Source organism: Talpa occidentalis, unplaced genomic scaffold (genome assembly GCF_014898055.3).
Source record: "Talpa occidentalis isolate TD23 unplaced genomic scaffold, MPIMG_talOcc4v2.1 talOcc4.18, whole genome shotgun sequence".
Classification (NCBI taxonomy): Eukaryota; Metazoa; Chordata; class Mammalia; order Eulipotyphla; family Talpidae; genus Talpa; species Talpa occidentalis.
Window position 1 is genome coordinate 18,094,253 of NW_023601851.1, and position 19,736 is coordinate 18,113,988.

At 43.8% G+C, this 19,736-nt stretch overlaps 2 protein-coding genes across 5 annotated transcripts in view; both read left to right on the plus strand.

The window, feature by feature from the left end:
• LOC119250739 (zinc finger protein 682-like) overlaps positions 1–18,750 on the plus strand; it is a 35,003-nt gene extending 16,253 nt beyond the window's left edge. Inside the window, exons 3-8 of one of the 3 annotated variants that reach the window (XM_054697736.1) lie at positions 627–719; positions 1,135–1,242; positions 2,624–2,703; positions 3,548–3,633; positions 3,915–4,006; positions 16,278–18,750. In XM_054697736.1, the coding sequence (XP_054553711.1) occupies positions 650–719; positions 1,135–1,242; positions 2,624–2,703; positions 3,548–3,633; positions 3,915–4,006; positions 16,278–16,795 (954 nt within the window). In that variant the 5' untranslated portion in view covers positions 627–649 and the 3' untranslated portion in view covers positions 16,796–18,750. Of the gene's footprint in view, positions 1–626; positions 720–1,134; positions 1,243–2,623; positions 2,704–3,547; positions 3,634–3,914; positions 4,007–7,487; positions 11,465–16,277 lie in introns of those variants that run through there. The other 2 variants (XM_054697737.1, XM_054697738.1) reach the window with 2 other exon arrangements.
• Positions 18,751–19,297: 547 nt separating this feature from the next.
• LOC119250749 (zinc finger protein 260-like) overlaps positions 19,298–19,736 on the plus strand; it is a 39,296-nt gene continuing 38,857 nt past the window's right edge. For both annotated transcript variants that reach the window (XM_054697715.1, XM_054697718.1), the window contains exon 1: positions 19,298–19,343. The gene's annotated coding sequence lies outside the window, so the exon portion shown is untranslated. The remainder of the gene's footprint in view (positions 19,344–19,736) is intronic.

A 19,736-nucleotide genomic window follows, 5' to 3' on the forward strand; every position in this document is an offset into this window, starting at 1 on the left:
GTCCCAACCCTTGTCCCACCAGGGAGGCGCCATAAAATGATTTTTTAAATATTTATTTATGCATACATGATCTGAGGTACAGGCCAGAGATGCAGGGGGTGAGAGGATCCACCAGAGAGAGTGGGGATGAGAACAGCAGATTGACTGAAATACACTGCTGAGGGGAGCAGCGGACGAGACAGGAGAGGTCTGCTGCACCATGTGGGTTTCTCCCTGACTTGCAGGGATTGAACCCGTGCTGCAGAGGCTGCGGATTACTTCATGGTGCGGCCCTCAACCGCCTGCGTCACCAGGGAGGCCCCATAAAAAGATTTTTAAAGACGTTTTCCGACGTTGGCCTTGGTCCCATCCTTCTCGCTGTTTCCAAGATCTGTGGCTCAAAAACAGTTTCCATCAGAGCCCTGGGGGCAGGAAGGGGTGCCCTGAAAATTCAGTCTGCCCTTTGAGCCCCACTGCCCCGTGACGCTTCGCTGAGGGCACGCTGCAGTTCACCCACCTTGCATGCAGCAGCCAGGCCACCGGGGCTAACCTTCGTTCAGTGGGGAGGAGCAATGTGTCTTCAGAGCTGTTCGGTAACTTCTGCTAACTGGGAAAATGTCAATCCTTCCCTCTCATTGTTTAAACAGCTTCTCTCTGTCTTGGCCAGAAGATGGCGCGGGGGCTCCAAGTGCTGCTCCCAGTGGCGTTAGAAGAAAATCTTGTGGGAGAGAAATTGCTGGGTAAGTGCAGAGGAGCCTCCACCCAGCCCTGTGATGCGCACAAACCGGGAAGGAATTTCGAATAGTGGGGGGTGTCAGGTGTCTCGTCCCCACACACATCTCTTCTCCAGGGAGAGACGAGCAGACTCCGGGTGGGTCCTTGGACCACAGTGGGTGCCTCCCTTGGGGCAGGGAAGGCTCTGGGGGGACAGCAACCGGGGAAGGTCGGGGGTGCCAGCTCCGATCAGGGGAGATGGACCTGCAGACCCCTGTGATTTCCCTTCTCCCTGGGGCAGTCCCGGGCAGGGGAGATTCAGCTCCTGCTTTCAGGGGTGTGGGAGTCGGTGTTCATGACCCAGCTTTTTCTCAAGGGCCTGTCCTGCACTGAATCTAGGGCCACAGCGGCATGTGGGGGGACTATTCTTCTCCCTTGCAGGTGGAGGGGTGCACGGAGGTGCCACCTGCTGGGGTCTCCCCTTCCGCTTTCCCGTGGACATCCCTGGCCAGCTGGAGACTCCCGTGCAGAAGCCACCCTCTTGGGCAGGTGTTTGCCCCAGGGATGTCCCCACAGTGGGTCTGGGGATCACTGCAGCATGGGCAGGAATGAAAGAGGCCGGGGGGGGACAGAGACCCCTCGTGGCTCAGGCCCCTTGTTGGGGCAGGTCCGTTCCAGGACAGACATGCGAGATGGCGGAGACCCCGACAGCAAGTCCCCAAAAATTCTGTAGCCTGAGGGCAAGTCAGGTGTGTCCGCTTCCCCCACAGCCCCTGGAGGGGGGACTTGCAGAGAGGATGCCGCAGGCGGTGCCCAAAGCTGGGGTCATCACTGTAGGGGTCAAGGGACTGACCCTGCAGGCCCGGGAGGCTTTGGTTCCTTGGAAACTGTTTAACCCTGTCCTTTCTCCTCTCCCTTGCACACCAACCCTTTTGTTTTCCACAGCAGGGCTTTCACGTGAGGGGGTGTTTGCTCCGCACGCAACAGATGGCAGTGCCAGTGGAGGGTGCGCAGGGTCTGGGGTCTCAGGGTGCCTCTGGGTCTGCCCCAACACTGCCACCTGCTGCTGCCGCGCGTCTTCCCTTTCCTTGTCTCCCTCGGCTTTCCCTCCTCTCGCTCCTGGGGTAATGCCTTTAAGGTCCCTTTTCTCTCTGCTCATTGGGGGGCCTCGCCCTGGATTCCCCAGCACGTGTTGAGGACTCCCCACCTGGGTCAACCCTTCCGTTTGGGTTTGTCCTGAAGCACCTCCTGTCTCCCCTTCTGTATACTCCTCTGGGTCTGCGCCGGGATCCTGGGAGGAAACATCATCTCATCTACCCTGCGGTTCTCCATGGAAACCTTCCCGGAATAAAGGGCTTCAGTGGGAGAAAATACACTTGAGTACACGTGGACACCTCCTCGCTCACCTGGGGAAGACCCAGGAACACTGAGTGACCCACCAACATGGTCTCTGCCCCCTGTGCAATGACATCTTCAACTCCAGAGAAAGGACAGAGGATGGGGGTCAGCCCTGGGGGGCAGTGGGAAGCCCAGCTACAAGGGTGTGAGTGGTGCGGTCCTAAGGGGCTGCCTCTCCCTCTGATAAGGGATGGAGAGATTTGGACAAATCCTTCCAACGTGAGAACCTGGACGCCTCCTCACGGGGATGTTCTCTTATTCATGGAAATGAGTCTCACAAAAGGTCAACCTCCACCTGCCTGTCGGAGCCCCTCCGTCTGACTCCCAGGAGTGCCCAGTAAATGTAATCCTCCTGTAACAGAAGTGCCTGTAGAGCCGCGAGTGTCCTCCCCTGGGTCCACACAGGCTCACACCCCTGCATCCGATTAATGCACGTGCTGGGGCAGCTCAGCCTCTTGGTAATTACCAGATGGAAATTTACCTATCAACTCCCCCTGTCTTTTTCATTCTCCATGATACTCACCTGGTGAAGAGGGGAGGCCGTTGGCCCCTCACCTTCCTGTGCTGGGCCTGTCTGCTCCAGTCCTGCTGTGTGGCTCAGCCTGCTGCCCAGTGAGTATATTTCCCCCAAATACCTAACTCCCCTTCAAGCTTGATTTATTTAAAAGTTTCGTTTTTATTTATGTATGAATATAAGAGGTGGGTACAGGCCAGAGGTGCGAGGGTGAGAGGACTCATCAGAGACAGAGTGGGGAGCAGAAAAGGCAGATCTGAGGTGCTTCACTCCTTGCGCCACCAGGGAGACCCCGCATATCCTTCTATTCTGGTGAATTCAGCTCACATGTCCCACAGTTCATAAAAGCTGACTGGCTTCAGTTCCAGAATACTTTCACTGACTCTCCTGCCTTCCTGCTGGGGACTCTGCCTGGCAGCGTGCTCTCTGCAGGTCAGTTATCATGGCGAGTGTTTTTTATTTTCTCACTCTATGACATCTGCTGTTGTCTCATCCTCATGACAGTGTGATTTACAAGGAAGAGCTAAGCGTTTGGGTCTTCAGTGATGTGTAACCCAACACTACAAAGTGTTGGTTTTTCTTCTTTTGTACCGTGTCTGCATTCAGCAGGCTTTTCACACCATTACGTAGCATGTTATTCCACATATGTGTTATTCTACCTGCCAACCAGGTGATAAGCTCTTCAAGGGGAATATTTTATTCATCCTTGTATTCATAGACTCAAGGACACTTCCAAATTTGTATGGTAAACTATTGTAGTTCTTTTAGGAGCAAATGGGTTAATCTAGAGGTAAGACTATTTCCCCTGAGAATTCTGTTCACAAAACAGTGTAGAGTAGGAAAATGGTGCCTCCTGTACAAGAGCACAAGAAGGATTGTTTACACTGTTGCTGTGTGACCCAGGCTGACGGCCCTGAAATGAGGAGAAATGTTCCCTCACAGGAGATGGTGTCATTGAAGGACGTGGCTGTGAACTTCCCCTGGCAGGAATGGGAAGACCTGAATGATGCTCAGAGGACCCTGTACCGGTATGTGATGCTGGAGACCTGCAGTCACCTGGTGTCCCTCTGTGAGGATGCTCCAGTGTAACACGAGTGCAAGTGCTGTTTTCTACACTGATTAAGTGTGGTCTTTCTTGTGAAATTGGGTGGTGGTGAGGTTGAACATGGCAAACAGACTAGATTGTGTGTGTTTGCCCAATTTCTGAAAAGTTCTAGTTGACCTTCGTTGCACAGCTCTTAACACTGGTTTTGTTAGTCTTCAAAACTGAACTTTAACTTGACTGAACCAACACTGTTCCTCATCACAGGACATTTGTTACCAATCCTGAGGAGAGCATCAGGTTGGAGAAGGGAGTAAAGCCATGGACTGTGGAGGAAGCCCCAAGCCAGAACCTCTCAGGTCAGTCAGTGCTTGCCTGGCAGGAGGCTAGCAGGAGGCTGGGAGAGTGGCCACACTGTGCTACTTTTCCAGTGTCCAAACCTTGGACGGTTTATCTGCATTTATTGAAGTGATTCTTTATTCACTTTCCACATAAACTCTCTCCTAGATTTACTCCTGCTCTTTTTTTAATGGTTGTCAATGTTGGACTTCACCAGTATGCAGTCCCTGATACTGTAGGAAATTATTCTGCAGCAGTCACATTTTCTGTGTTCTCTCTATTAGTTTATTCTCACGGACAGTTTTCTTTAAGGTACTTATTCAGGCATTTTTTTAATTGATTAATTAATTTATTTATACAAGCACTGGGTACAGTCAGAAGCGCGGGAGGGTGAGAGAATTTCTCAGAGCCAGAGCGGGGAGCAGAGCAGGCAGAAGGACCAAAGTACACTGCTGAGGGGAGCAGCGGGCAGCAGGAGAGTTCTGCGCGCCATGTGGGACCCTCCTCTGGTGGCCTAGGAGCAGCCCGGGATCGAACCAGCATTGCAGAGGCTGCGGGCAGCTTCCCAAACCAGCGCTCAACCACTGCGCCACCAGGGAGGCCCCAGACATTTGTTTTTTCACTCAGTATGTTCATGGGAAGTTTTTGACAGTAATAAATTATCTATGAGTGGGGATAAGAACAGTAATCACAGAAGTGGTCTTTGCTTTGTTGAAGTGATATGCTGTGAGAAAGGAAAATGTGGACCTCCCTGATGGTGCAAGGGATTAAGCACAGCACTGTGAAGCTATCTGTGGCCTCTGCAGCATGAGTTCCATCCCCGACCAGCCAGGGAGCTATACACATGGCACGACAGACCTCTCCTGTCTCTTCTGCTGCTCCCCTCAGCAGTGGATTTCAGTCAGCCTTTGTGAAACTGAGGAGTAACCAGAAATCATTCAGTGAGGGATGGGATGTTCTGACATGGGAGGGGAAACCTAAGGTTGTGGTTTCTAAAGCCATGGAACCAAGAGTTTCAGGTTGGGGGCTCATAACTTGGGAGGAGTTTGATTTGTGCAATTCCACCTTCTTGTGGTAATCATCTGGAAGAAAGCAAAAGCATCATTGAAAGGATGATACAGTACAACTAAATACTAGATAAAAACTTGAGCTGCTATGAATTACATAGAAACAGGTACCAAGTATTGCAGTGACTCCAGTAGCAGCCAAGGAGTGTTGATGTCAGAAGGATGTGCAGAAAGCCTTTCAAAGTGACGACCACAGGCTGGATGCAGAACTTTTTTCCCTTCGATGAGCAGGAGAAAGTTGGACAAAATATGAGGGAGAGTTTGCTGCATATGCTGTCATTCTGAGCAGCGTGTGATATAACATTTAAATAAGAATTGACAGAAAGGTCTCTCCCTACCATGAAGGGAAGTACATGCCTTTGAAAACATCTACAGATGACTGTAGCCAGTGCCGAGGAGACATAAAAACTAAGGAAATATCTTTATGGGTTTCACTTCTGATTTTCTTGGTCTTCTGCCTTTCCTTTCTAGTGAATTGAACTAACATTTTGTTAAATTTATTGTTTTTTTCAAATTCCAGACTTCTGTTCATAGAGAAGCCCAAACATTTTTGCCATCATGTTACGTTTATGTATTTCTTCTTTATTTTGAAATGTCCTTATTTGTGGAAATTTAAAGTTTAGATTGTTCCTTTTCTAGTTTCTTGAGTTGTGGAGTTAATTTAAATGGCTGAAATCTGTGTTATTGTTAGTGTGTCAGTGCTTGAAATTTACATCTTATCGTTTTCTGAGTCCACAGTTTTTGGGAAATTTGTTTCATCTCCATATTTTCAATATATTCTTTAATTTTTGAATCGAGGTAACATTTGATTTAGGGAATAGAGTTTCATCTTCTCAGAGGTCTGTCACCACCACACTCACCACCAGTGCCCTCGTGGGCCTTCTCCATAGATCTTTGAACACCCTCCCACCTCTGTACCCACACCCACTCTCTATCCCTCTGTAATACCCACAATTCTGCAGTCATATTTCTGGAGTTTGTTCTGGTTTGTTGGTTCCTTTCTTTTTTCCTCCAGATTTGAAATTGGAGTGAAGCGATCCAGCAAGTGTCTTTCTCCTGATTTTCTACATTAGCTATGCTCCTGCTATGTTCCATCCTGTTGTTGCAAATAGCCTGAGTTCATCCTTTTTTATAGCTTAGCTGTCTCTACTCTATCGTGTATGTGAAGTGCATCTTGCTTTCAGATTTAAATTTGGCCCTAGTGGTCAACTCACCTTCTTGAACTTACATTATCATTTTCCTTCTAATCGCAGTTGGGGCTGGAACCTCTCCTGGAATTGTATTGTCTTCCTCTTCTGCATTCAGTCCTGCCTGTGTGGTCTGCACACATTCAGCGACCTCACGTTAGTGCATGTGGAATATTTTTAATGACTACCCAAAATATGTCATTTTCTATTGTTGTGATCTTCTTTACATTCTGTGATGGTTTTGACTCAGTTTATATTATTCTGATATTAGTGTGTTCAACACAGCTCCATATTTGATTATCACTTTTCCCAGCATATAGTTCCATCTTCCATTCCTCATGGTGCACGTAAATCTTTGGTGGGTGTGATATGGATAAGATCGTATTGGTGTCGTTTTCTTATTCATTCAGACACATTGTCATTTCAGTGTGGAATATTTTTCATTTATGAACAAACTAATTACAGAAAGGGAGACTCAGGTATTGTTATTTAAAAATGTTTCCTTTATGATCAGCCTTTTTCATACCTCATTTGTTCTCGATTGCATCTCTGTGTTTCTTTGACTTTGTGTGACATGCTTTTATTCCTTTCTCCTTTTTTGTCTGGTGATTTTTGTCTAATATGTCATCATATTTTTTATGCTTAGTGAGGTATATTGATTCATAATACTATTTATTGTGTACAGTATTGTCATCTAGCCTGTGTGCACAGGACATCATGCTCCGTGTTCATTTCCCTCCCATGTGTTCTCCTGGTGTCTTTATTGTTATAATGTACATTATGTGTCATATTGAAAAGCTATGAAACCTTTTAGACTGAAAAGAATGTAATTTCAATTGCACACATGAAACTCAACTCTTTAACATTCCTACCCTACACCAACATTGTTGCCATCACAACATCTCTCTACATCGTGTATTCCAGAACATAATTCCATGGGTATTTTTGATGTGGCTTTTCCAAATGCTCAAGAAGAATCAATAATTTTACTACAGGACTGTATCATGCAATTTTGTATATTTTCTTTGTATTGTATTTACCTTTCCCTAAGGACAGTACCTCTTCATAAACTTTTGTGTTGCTGTCTAGAATCCTTTTGGCTTTATAGGAAGAGCAAAGTCATAGTGTTACCTATTCTAACATCATGCCTATGTTCTTTACTTGATATTACTTTTATAGACTATGCATTTAATGTATTTTTTCTTGAGTGCTGTAAATGTGGTAAATAGTCACTTGCTTTCTTCCAGTCATCTCTTCTCATGACATCCAAGTCCTCATGCCATAGTCAGGCACAGAAGATTTGCTTCCAGATATGGAACTGGGAGGAGATGGAATCTGTGCCTTTGAGAATTTGCAATTAGTGGAAGACCAGACACGCCAAAGATCAATTGAAGGGCAGAACATTTGTTGCAATGAAGATAGCCAAGCTGGAACAATGACCCAGAATACAACTCTTCCCACAAGAAGAGATCATGTGTGTGAAATGTCTTGGGTTAAGCCGCATTTTATGTCTGTCCTTTGCATAGATAAGGGTGTTTCTGTAAGCAGATATCTCTATCAGATTTTTAATAATACATATTCTCTGAGAAGACAGTTAGAACATGTAGGCTGCCCCATAGTCCATCATGCAATAATCATTCAGTACATTGTGAATATGGGACAGGTGTATACTTTGAGTCAAATAGTACTCAACATCAGAAATGCGAATGGGAAGATAAAAAAAATCTACTTGGGATCATATTGAGGAGTCCTCAAAACTACTCCAACATCACACATTTCAGGAGAATCCCTGCAACTGTAAAGGACATGGCAATGCTAACAAATGGTGCTCAAGACTCACTCAACATCAGAGAGAGAAATGGCACAAATGTGAAGAGTGTGGTAAAGCCTTTTGTTGGCATCCACAGCTCACTAAAACATGTAAGGATTCATACTGGAGAAGAGGCTTACACATGTCCATGCTGTGGTCAAGCCTTTCTCTACCTGTGTCACCTTTCTGAACACCACAGGGTTCATAATGCTGAGAAAACATACAGATGTGAAGAATTTGGGAAAGCCTTTAACCAGCAGTCAAGTCTTACTCATCGTCACTGAATTCATACAAATGTGAAAGAAAAAGCTTATAAATGTGAAGAATTCAGCAAAGCCTTTAAGCAGAATGCAAAACTTGCTCAACATCGGCAAATTCATGTAAGAGTGAAATGTTCAAAATGTGAAGAATGTGGCCAACTGTTTAACCGGAAGTCAAATCACTCTGCACATCCGAGAATGCACACTGGGGAGAAACCTGCAAATGTAAAGTGATGAGTGGTTTGTACGAATAGATATTTTGCAACCACCATTTTCATGCTAGCATGATACTTTGAAGAAATAAATATATGGAAAATTAAGTTGTCATAGAATAATCAACTCTAAGTATACATTTAAAAATTGCAGTACAATAATAATTCAAAAACTTCACTGATATTTAAGTCAGATATTTTTATGGAGCATAAACCACCATGAAAGCACTAAGTATGTATTAGTATCATTTAAATGTCCAAGATGATGTGTTGGGGACCAGTATAATTACATTCCACGTACTTTTTTTCAGTCATGCTTGAGATATTATGAAGAGGTGATGAATATAATTCTGCTCTAAATCAGTTCATTCTCTGGCTTTGTCCCCTTGTGTATGTGAAGTCAGGTGTTTGATTTTTTTTTTTTTTTTTTTGCTGCCTCAAACATTTGAGAGACTGTCCTAGTTGATGGATTTGTTTATATCTATCTTGCAGGGTAAATTTAGGACAGTAATGTGCCATGTATCAGGAACATATGAATGGACATGCTGCTTCTGGTTGACTCAAAACATTGATCTAAATCACCAAGAAGGGTTCTGGGCCTTAATGTTGCCATTGAAGTCAGACAGAGGAAAATGTCAAATCATATCACGATGGACTCCTTGAGGAAATGCACAGTTTATTAAAATTGTGATGTTTCTTTATGGAAGTAATAGAGAGATGAATATTATTTGATATCATTGCCAAAAGAAATCTTCACAGACACATGATGACAGAACAGGTGACTGTCCCGTACTGGGCATAGAATTTGTATATGCACAGTAGCTAAGTAATGACTCTGTTGACCACCAACTTAGGGATCCTGGCTTCAAAAGAACAAGAATGCTTCTTAAATGCCTGCATTTTTATTTTCAATATGGAGCATACAGTGATATGTAAATATTTAGACTATATGTGAACCTAATGCAGGTTTTAATAAAGTCGATTGATTTTTTCCAAAAGATTTAATTCATTCTTTTTCAAATTTTTATTTATTTATTTTTTAAAATTTATTTATTTATTCAAGAACTGGGGTACAGTCCAGATGCACAGGAGGGCGAGAGGATTCACCAAAGACGGAGTGAGGAACAGAACAGACATACAGACCGAAGTACACTGTTGAGGGGAGCAGTAGGCAAGACAGGAGAGGTCTGTCCCGCCATGTGGGTTGCTCCCTGGCCAGCCAGGAATCAAACTCGTGCTGCAGTGGCTGCGGATTGCATCATAGGTTGCATGTTAACCCCTGCGCCACCAGGGAGGCCCTGGATAAATAACTTGTAGAAGTATTGCTGACATATGAAATTTCCATTTTTATTTCTTTAAGAAATCTCTGCCCCATTATCTGTAGGGACTGTCCAACTCTCATGGCCACCAGCCATGGGTGAGAGCTCCCTTTTCCCTGCACCCTCTCCAGCGTTGTTCATTTCACTCTTTTTTATTTGGACCATTCTCAAGTGTTGAGGTGGCATCTCAGTGTGGTTTTGACATTTCTCTTACAATAAATTAAGGTGAACATTCCTATGTCTGTTGGACCTCAGAATTTCCTCTTTAGCAAAGTGTTTATTTCCTTTGCCCTTTTCAATTGACTCATTGGTTGGTTTTTCGCACTGGGTGGGAACATTACAAATTTTGGAATGAACCCATTGCCAGATGTGTTGCATGTGTTCTATTCTATAGGATGCATTTCTGTTTCTGTGCTGGTTTCTTTTGAGTTCTAAAAGCTTTTAGATTTGGTGTTGTCCCACTTGTGAAACTTGGTTTTGTTTCCCTTGGTGTTGGGGTTGTGTTCCCTCGTACATTTTGCAGCAGCTGTCCCGTAGTGTACCCTTTTATTTTCTTTCAGTGCTTCATGCTTTGGGCTCTTATGTCCAAACTTTTAATCCATTTGGAATTAGTTTTCTGTATGGAGTTTTTCTTTTAAAGATTTATTTATTTATGCATACAAGATCTGGGGTACAGGCCGGATGTGTGGGGGGTGAGAGGATTCAATATGTATCACAACCAGGGACAGAGTGAGGAACAGAACAGGCATACTGACTGAAATACACTGGTGAGGGGAACAGCGGGTGAGTCAGGAGAGGTCTGCTTCACCATATGGGTAGCTCACTACGTGGGGATTGAACTCATGCAGCAGTGGCTATGGATACCTTCATATGTTGTGCTACCAGGGAGGCCCTGTATGGAGTTTTGAATGGGTCTTGGTTCTTATTTTTTGTAAGTCATTATTCATGTTTCCCTGCACCATTTTTTTTAAAATATGTATTTATTTATTTATGCATAGAAGAACTGGGGTGTAGACCAGATGTTCAGGGTTTGAGAAGATTTGCCAGAAACACGGAGCAGAACAGGTAGATCCACTGAAATACACTGCTCAGGGAATCAGTGAGAGGGACAGGTGAGGTCGGCTGTGCCACATGTGGGTCAGCTCTCTGGCCTGGAATAGCTGTGATAGCACTGACTCTTAACCCCTATGGCACCAGGGGGCCCATCCCAGTATTATTTATTAAAGAGGCTGTCTTGTCTGAATGGTATGATTTTAGCTCCTTTGTCCAAGATTGAACTCTTCATATTTATATCATTTGCTCTCTGGATTTTTAGTTGCCTTCCATTGCTCTGAGTTCTGGTTTTGTTCCAGTAAAATAATGTCAGGAAATATGGTACTTACATTTTCTTCTTTTCTCCCAAGATTTTTTTGCTATTTGGGACCTTCTGTGGGTTCATTTAAATGTGGGTATTGTTCTATTTCCTTATAAAAAACGTCCTTGGTATTTGGTAGGTATTGCATAAGTTTGTAAATTGCTCTAGACAATAAAGCCATTTATGATGTTAATTCTCCCCACCTAGGAGGATGGGACATCTTTGTATTTCTCTGTGTCTTTTATTTCCTTTAATAGATTTTTTTTTTAATTTTCAGGGTTCAGGTCCCTCACCTCCTGCTTTCACTTGAATGATACAGTCACAGTTATTTCATTCCTTTTGGTGTGAATGTCAATGGAAATGCCAGTCATTTCACACACGTTCTCTCTCATGGCTTGTTTATACTTCCAGAGAAATGAACCAAAAATGTTACCATGTATTGAATTGTAGTAAAATTTTAAAATAGTTGAACCTATATAATGTAACATTTTTTTGAGAAATTACACTCAAAAACAGTAGCTTTTATTATAATGGATTCCACATTGTATGTCTACATAGTGGTTTTGAAGTATGCACACAGTATCACCCACAGCTCGGATTCCTTCATAGTATTTGAATAATCTTGAATTCGTTGACAAGACTACATTCATCCATGTAGTGTGTATGTGGTCCCATTTTTATTAATTGAAACGTAACATTATATACTGTGTCCTGTGTCTTTCCCTTTTTCAACCAAACCATTCTTGTTGGCTATAAAACCTGCTGTGCTCATTCATTTAGGGTCCTCTTTGATTCATTTTACCTCAGATCTGTAGGGAAAACCCTGGTCTGTAATATCGTGGGTGTTTGAGGAAATGGTCACATAAAAGATAAATATATTAAAAGCTCAGAGAATTATATCTGGTTCATACATGAGTCTAATGAATGCTGTGGGAACGGGGTCTCCCTGGTGGGTCAAAGGCTAAGCACAGCGCTGTGAAGCTGTCCGCAGCCTCTGCAGCACGAGTTCGATCCCTGGCAGGCCAGGAGGCTGCCCACATGGCGCAGCAGACCTCTTCTGTCTCATCCGCTACTCCCCTCAGCAGTGTACTTTGGTCAGTCTGCCTGTTCTGTGCTCCACTTTGTCTCTCTGGTGACTCCTCTTACCTCCCGCACCTCTGACCTATACCCCAGTTGTTGTATGCATAAATAAAAAAAATCTGTAAAAATGATCATTTTTGTTGTTGTTGCTTTGCTTAGTATTTGATCATTACCTACAATTTCCTTTCAGTCTTTCATCTCCATTTCTGCTATGAGTTTTCCAATTGTCCTGCCTCCTTATTGTACAGATATGTGCCCTGGGTCAGATTTGATGTCACTGTCCACGGTGGTTTCGTGGGCATATGTGATCCTCTGGGCTCAGTGCGTGCATTAGACTGTTGCTGTGTAAACATGGATGTCACTGCATAAGGGCATTCTTTCTCAGAACCAGGTCTCCCCCTTTTTTTTAAAGATTTATTTTATTTACTTATACATAAATTTGTGAGGTATGGGCCAAAGGTGAGGGTTCTTGGGGGTGAGAGGATTCACCAGAGACAGAGTTGGGAGAAGAACAGGCAGATCTACCGAAATAAACTGCTGAGGGGAGCAGCGGACGAGACAGTAGAGGTTTGCTGTGCCATGTGAGTCAGTTCCCTGGCCAGGGATCAAACTTGTCCTTAAGCTTGCCCATAGCTTAAACTTGTCCATAGCTTGTCCTTAAACTTGTCCATACTTCATAGTGCTGAGACTGAACCCCTTGTGCCACCATGGGGCCCCTCACAACTCTCTTTTCACCTTGTGCCCTATTTAGAGTTCTGCTGGTGGCCATGTAGTAACTGTGTAATTGATTTCAGGAACCCTTGACCTTCAGAGATGTGGCCATAGAATTCTCACACAAGGAGCAGGAGGGCCTGGACCAGCTACAGTGGAAATTGTACAGGGACATGGTGCTAGAGACCTACAGAAATGTGGTTTCCTTGGGTGAGGAGAATATCCCTCTAGATTTCCTCATCTGTCCTCAGTGTTTCCTGTACCGCATGTGGATGTGCTCCAGGGATGCCCAGGTTTGTCGTATACTTTTAGGTCCCTATTTTAAAGAAAAACAGTGTGGGTTTGTTGGAAAGTCTCATGATGTTTCATCATGGCTTAAATTTCTCCTGTCTTAGGATGATCTGCAACCTGCCCTCTGTATGAGTGCTCATTCAAGAAAATATGTGACTTAAGCGTTATTGCTACAAGCAAAATCCCAGCTTCTCTATCACATTGCTAGGACTCAGAGGTGTAGAAATGGTTCTTAGGATATGAAAATTTCAATGATTTCTGGTAAAGATGCTGTCAGAAAAAGTATTTGCAGTGATCCTTTTCCAGAACCTTCTATACTGTCCCCTCTACTGAACACAATACTGTATTGGGAATTTGAGAATCTTCAGGCCATCTCATATCACCTGTCCTAATAAACAGGTCTTGCTGTGTCTACGCCCGAGCTGGTCATCTTGTTATAGCAGAAAAATGGAGCCCTGGGATGTGAAGACAAGTCTTAGTCTTGCTCTACCTGGGGGTGTCTCCTCTCTGACACTTCAGTCCTCTGTCTTTCCTTCTTACTGAATTGAACTTGGTTTTGTCCATTTTGTTGATCTTTCAAAATCCAGACTTCCTTTCATAGAGAAGCACTGGCTTTTTGGTCATAATGTTCTATTTATGTATTTCTTATTTTTTTTTCAATGTCCTCCTTTCTGCCAATATGGAGCTAAAATTGTTCTTTTTCTAATTCCTGGAGGTGTGAATTTACATTGCTCAACTGAGATCTCTCTTATTGCTAGTGTAATTGTTTAATGCTTTAAATTTACCTCTTAGTATTGTTTTATGAATCACAAGTTTCGGGGAGTTTGCTTTGTTGCAATGTTTTCTCAGTATTGCTTAGTTTTTTTGGAATCAAGGAATCATGGGTTTACCTCACTCTTCGTGATTCAGGGAATAGATTGTCATATCCCCAGATGTCTGTCACCACCATACCCACCACCAGTGCATTGTGGGCTTCTCCATAAATCTTTGAATCCCCTGCCACTTTTGTTCCCACACCCACTGTCCTTCCCTCTTTGTACCCTCATTCTGCAGTCCTATTCCTAGGGTTTATTTTGGTTTGTATTGTCAGTTTATTTGCCTTGTTTTTCCAAAGTCCCAATAGGAGTGTATTCATCCAGTAAGTCTTCTTCCTTCTGATTCTTTTCACTGAGCATAATCCTCCCCCAGCATTCCATTGTTGTTGTTGCACATGGCCAGATGTATCATTTTTCATAGCTCAGTAGTATTTCATCCTTTCTATATACCACATCTTTCTTTTCGAATTATTTTTCACCCATTTGTCAACTCTGATTCCTGAATTTATAACATTATTTTCCTTCCAATTGCAATTGGGCCTTGAACCTCTCCTTGATTTTATTTGTTTTCATCTTCTGCTTTGAGTTCTGTCTTTGTGGCACACATTCAGGACCTCATCTTAGTGTATAGGTAATATTAAAATGACTTCTCAATACAGGTAGTTTTCTGTTATTTTCTGGGGTCATTCTTTTCATTCTGTGATGCTTTATACTCAGATAATATAATTAGAGTGATCCACACGGCTCCATTTTCATGATTAGTCTTCATAGAATCTAGTTCCATCCTTACATTCCACATAGTGCACTGAAGGCTATGTTGAGTGTCCTATAGGTAAGATTGAATTGGTGTTATTTTTAATTCATTCAGACACATTTGCCATTGTATTGTGGACTTTTATTTACACCAAAGTATTACTGAAAGGGAGGCATTAACTTTATTAAAGAATGGTTCCTCTATTCTCAGTCATTTTATTTTTTAAAATTTTTTTTAAGATTTATTTATTATTTATTCAAGCATGGGGTGCAGTCAGAAGCACGGGAGGGTAAGAGAATTCAACAGAACCAGAGCAGAGAACAGAACAAGCAGACTGACAAAGTACACTGCTGAGGGGAGCATTGGGCGGCATGAGAGGTCTGTGCAACATGTGAGACCCTCGCTGGTGGCCGGAGATCTAACCAGCACTGCAGAGGCTGCAGGCAGCTTTGCGACCCAGCGCTCAACCGCTGCACCACTGTGGATGCAGTATTCTCAGCCATTTTATACCCCATTTCCAACCTACTGCATCACTGTAAATTTTTTGACCTTTTCTTATATGTTTTAAATCCTCTCTCCTTTCTTGTTGGTGATTTCCCTCCACTTTCACACATTTTGATGTTAATGGAGGTATAATGGTTTGTAATATTATTTACAAACATTGTAAAGCATTGTCATCCAACCTATGTACACGTAACATCAGTCTCTGTTTTTATTTATTTCCCATGTATTTTACGGTATCTTTTTTCTCATGGGCATTCCATAGCCTGTTGAATAGTTATGACAGTCTTTTCTAAAGTAAAAACCTGAAAGCCATGTAAATTCAGCCGCATACCAAAACTCCACTCTTTAACATTTCTACCCCTACTGACATCACAAATTATATCTCATGATATTTGTATTCTATAACATGAATCTATGATTTTTTTTTGTGCCATATTTCCAAATTCTGAAGCAGAAACGATATTTTTACTATAGGGTTATATCAGTATTTGCTATGTATATACCTTTCCCTAAGGACGTTACCTATTCATAAGCGTGTGTGTTGCTATCCAAACATCATGTCGGGCATCTTTATATGGTATTGATTTTATGTCTTAAATATTTAAAGTATTTTGTCTTGAGTGCTGTGCGTGGGGTAGTTATTCCTCATTGTCTTCCTGCCCTGTCTTCTCAAGACAACCATGTCTCCATGCCACAGTCAGGCACAGAAGATTTGTTGCTAAATGTGGGATCGGGAGGAGATGGAATTGGCACTTTTGAGAATTTACAATTATTGATAGACCAGACATGTCAAGAGACATGTGAAGGGCACAACAGTTGTTGCAATGAAGATTCCCAATATGGGACAATTATGCATAATTCCTCCTGTACAAAGTGATCCTGTGTGTAAACCATGCTGTGTAAAACTCCATTTTATATTTGTTGCAGGTAGAGATAAATATGTTTCTGTTAGCAAAGATCCATGTGACATTTTTAACAAGACACAATCTCTGAGAAGAATGTTGGAACATATGGGAAGTCCCCTAGTCCATAATGCAAATGATTATTCAAAACACTGTCAATGTGGGATAGATTTAAACTTTCAGTCATGTCATTCTCAACATCAGAGAATTAGAAAGGAAGATGAAAAATCTACACAGGATCATATTGAGGAGTCCTCAATACTTTTCCAGCATCATGTACTTCATGAGAAACTCTACAATTGTAAAGGATATGGCAAAGCTACCAAATGGGGCCCAAGACTTACTGAACATCACAGAGAGAAACCTCACAAGTGTGACGAGCATGATAAAGTTTTGTATTGGCATCCACAGCTGACTAGCCATCTAACAATTCATGCTGGAGAAAAGCCTACACACGTCCTGATTGTGGTAACACCTTCCTGTGCTGTGTCACCTTTCCTGACATCAGAGAGTTCATACAGGGAAGAAACCTTACAGATGTGAGGAGTGTGGGAAAGCCTTTAACCAACTGTCAGCCTTTAACTATCTTAGCATCACAGAATTCATACTGAGGGGAAACCTTACAATTGTGAAGGATGTGGCAAAACCTTTAACAATAAGTCATGTCTTACTCGACAACATAGAATTCATACAGGGGAGAAACCTTCGAGATGTGAAGAATGTAGGCAAAGCCTTCTACCATCCATCACATTTAAGTCAACATCAGAGAATTCATACTGGGGAGAAACTTTACAAATGTGAAGAATGTGGCAAAGCCTTTCACCGCAAGTCAAGTGTTACTCTACATTAGAGAATTCACATCAGAGAGAAATGTTAAAATTGTGAAGTCAATTTTTTTTTTTACTTTAGTCTCTTTTTTTCAAGATTTATTTTATTATGCATACAAGAACTGGGGTATCTGCCAGAGGTGGGTGTGTGTGATAGTATTCATCAGAGGCAAGGTGGGGAACAGAACAGGCCGATTGAATGAAATACACTGCTGAGGGGAGCAGCAGGCGAGACAGGAGGGGTCTGCTGCACCATGTGGGTAGCTCCCTGACCTGGAATCCAACTCGTACTGCAGTGGCTGCATATAGCTACAAAGGTTGTGTCTTAACCCCTTGTGCCACCAGTGAGGTCCCAACTTTGGTGTCTTTAACCAGAAGTCCAGAAGTTTAACCAGAGTGTTAAAGTGATTAACCAGAAGTCAGATCATCCTAAACATCAGAGAGTGCAAACCAAGAGAAACTGTAAATGGAAAGTGATGAGTGGTTTGTCCAAATATGAATTTTGAAGCCACCAGATTTTCATACTGGAAACTTGAAAGAAGTGAAAATATGATTAAGTAATTTATAATGAAATTTAGATTCATATTAAGATATTGCAATACAGCAGGAAGTGAGAAACACTTTACATTCCTTAAGTCAGAAAATTGTTATGGAACATAAGCCAACATTAAAACACTAAATACTAGCATAACTGAAAAGTCTGAGGGCCTTTCTGGTGGTGCAGAGGGTTAAGTCACAGCACTATGAAGCTATCGTTTGGTCCCTGGCCAGGGAGCTGACCACATGAAACAGCAGACCTCTCTTGACTTATCTGCTGTTCCCCTCAGCAGTGTGTTTCAGTCAATCTGCTTGTTCTGCTCTGCACTCTGTCTTTGGGGAATCCTCTCACCCCATACACTTCTGGCCTACCCCTCTGTTCTTGTATGCATAAATAAATAAAATCAATCTTTAAAAAAATAAATAAGAGTTCAAGATGATGGTTTGGGGCCCTGTATATTTTCTTTGTCCTTTTTTTTATCAACCATATTTGAGATATTGTGAAGAGACCTGATGAATATAATTCAGCCCTAAATCACTTCACTCTATGGCTTTCTCCTGGTATGTAGGTGGAGTCATGTATTTGACTTGTGTGTCAAACATCTAAGGGATCCTCTCCAGATTATGAGTTTCTTTACATCTTAATTGCTTGGGTACATTTACAATGGTGTCATGTATCATGGATGAAGAAAATCTAAATGGATATGCTGTTTGTGTCTGACTGAAAAGGTTGATCTAAATCACCCAGAGGAGTCGTGGACTTTATTGTGGGCATAAAAGTTACACACGGAAACGTGCTGAAGTTCAACTCATTTCATCATTTTCACATTCATGGGAATACACTAACAGTTTATTAATATCCTCATGTTTCTTCATGGTAGTAATGGAGCCATGAATATTATTGGACGTTGTTGCCAAAAGAAATCTTCACAAGCATGTGATGAAAGAGCAGGTGAGCTTTTCATTACAGCGTAGAATTCTTGTGCATTCACATTAGCTAAGCAAAGCATCTTTATGTTGAACACCGACTCTGTGATCCAGATATCAGAAGGTCAAGATGCTTCTTAAATACCTGAATGTTGGTTTTGATGAAATGTGTCTTGGTATCTGAATGTCTTATTGAGACTATATGTGAACTTCTTATGTATATTTTTAAAATTTATTCATACAAGAGCTGGGTTGCAGGCCAAAGGGTGTGTGTGTGTGTGTGTGTGTGTGTGTGTGTGTGTGTGTGTGTGTGAGAGAGAGAGAGAGAGAGAGAGAGAGAGAGAGAGAGAGAGAGAGAGAGAGAGAGGATTCACCAGAGACAGAGTGGGGCATAGAACAGGCCGACTGACTGAAATACACTACTGAGGGGAGCAGTGGGCAAGAAGGGAGAGGTCTGCCATGCCCTGTGGGAGGCTCCCTGCTGTGGAGGGGGCAGATAGCTTGTCAGTCAGCGCGGTGCTTAACCCCTTCAGCCCCAGGGCGGCCCTGTTGAGCTCTCTTCCCTCAGAGCCCTGAACCCGTTATGGGCCCTGCAACCTCCACTCCTCCCACTTTCCGGCCGCAACCCCACCCCAACGACGGCCCGACGGGCTGCGCAAGGGGTTGTGGGAAATGTAGTCTCCAGCCCCTGTGGTTCCCGCGGAGGTTTCTGGGCGGGACTTCCGCGATCTGCGCAGGCGCGGCCCCGCCCCGTCCGCCCGAACGTTCTGGCGCCTCCGCGAGCGCTGGGGCGCCCCGAGGTGAGCGCGGGTTTGTCCCGGGAGGCCGGGCTCGGATAAGCGGAGACGCCGGGGGGTTGGGGAGCGGGGGGCGCGGGCGAGCGGGGGCCCCGGCCGCGTGGAGTCGGGCGCTTTGGAGCCGATTCCCCCCGGAGCGCGTGGGGGGGCGGGGCAGGGCCGTTGGGGAGAACTTCCCGGCCTTTCCGGGGTGTCCCTGGCGCGGCCGCCCGGCCCTGACCCCGGACGCTGCCCGGGGTCTTCCCGGGGCGGGGCACGGGGTCCCCAAGGCGGGGGCCCTGGGGAAGCGCGGGTCCGCCTGTGCGCATGCGCGCTGACTCCTCTGGGCCCCCAGAAGTCGGGCGGAGAGGGAGGGGAGAGCCAGGCGGCGTTTCTGGCGGGGGGTTATTGCGCCCG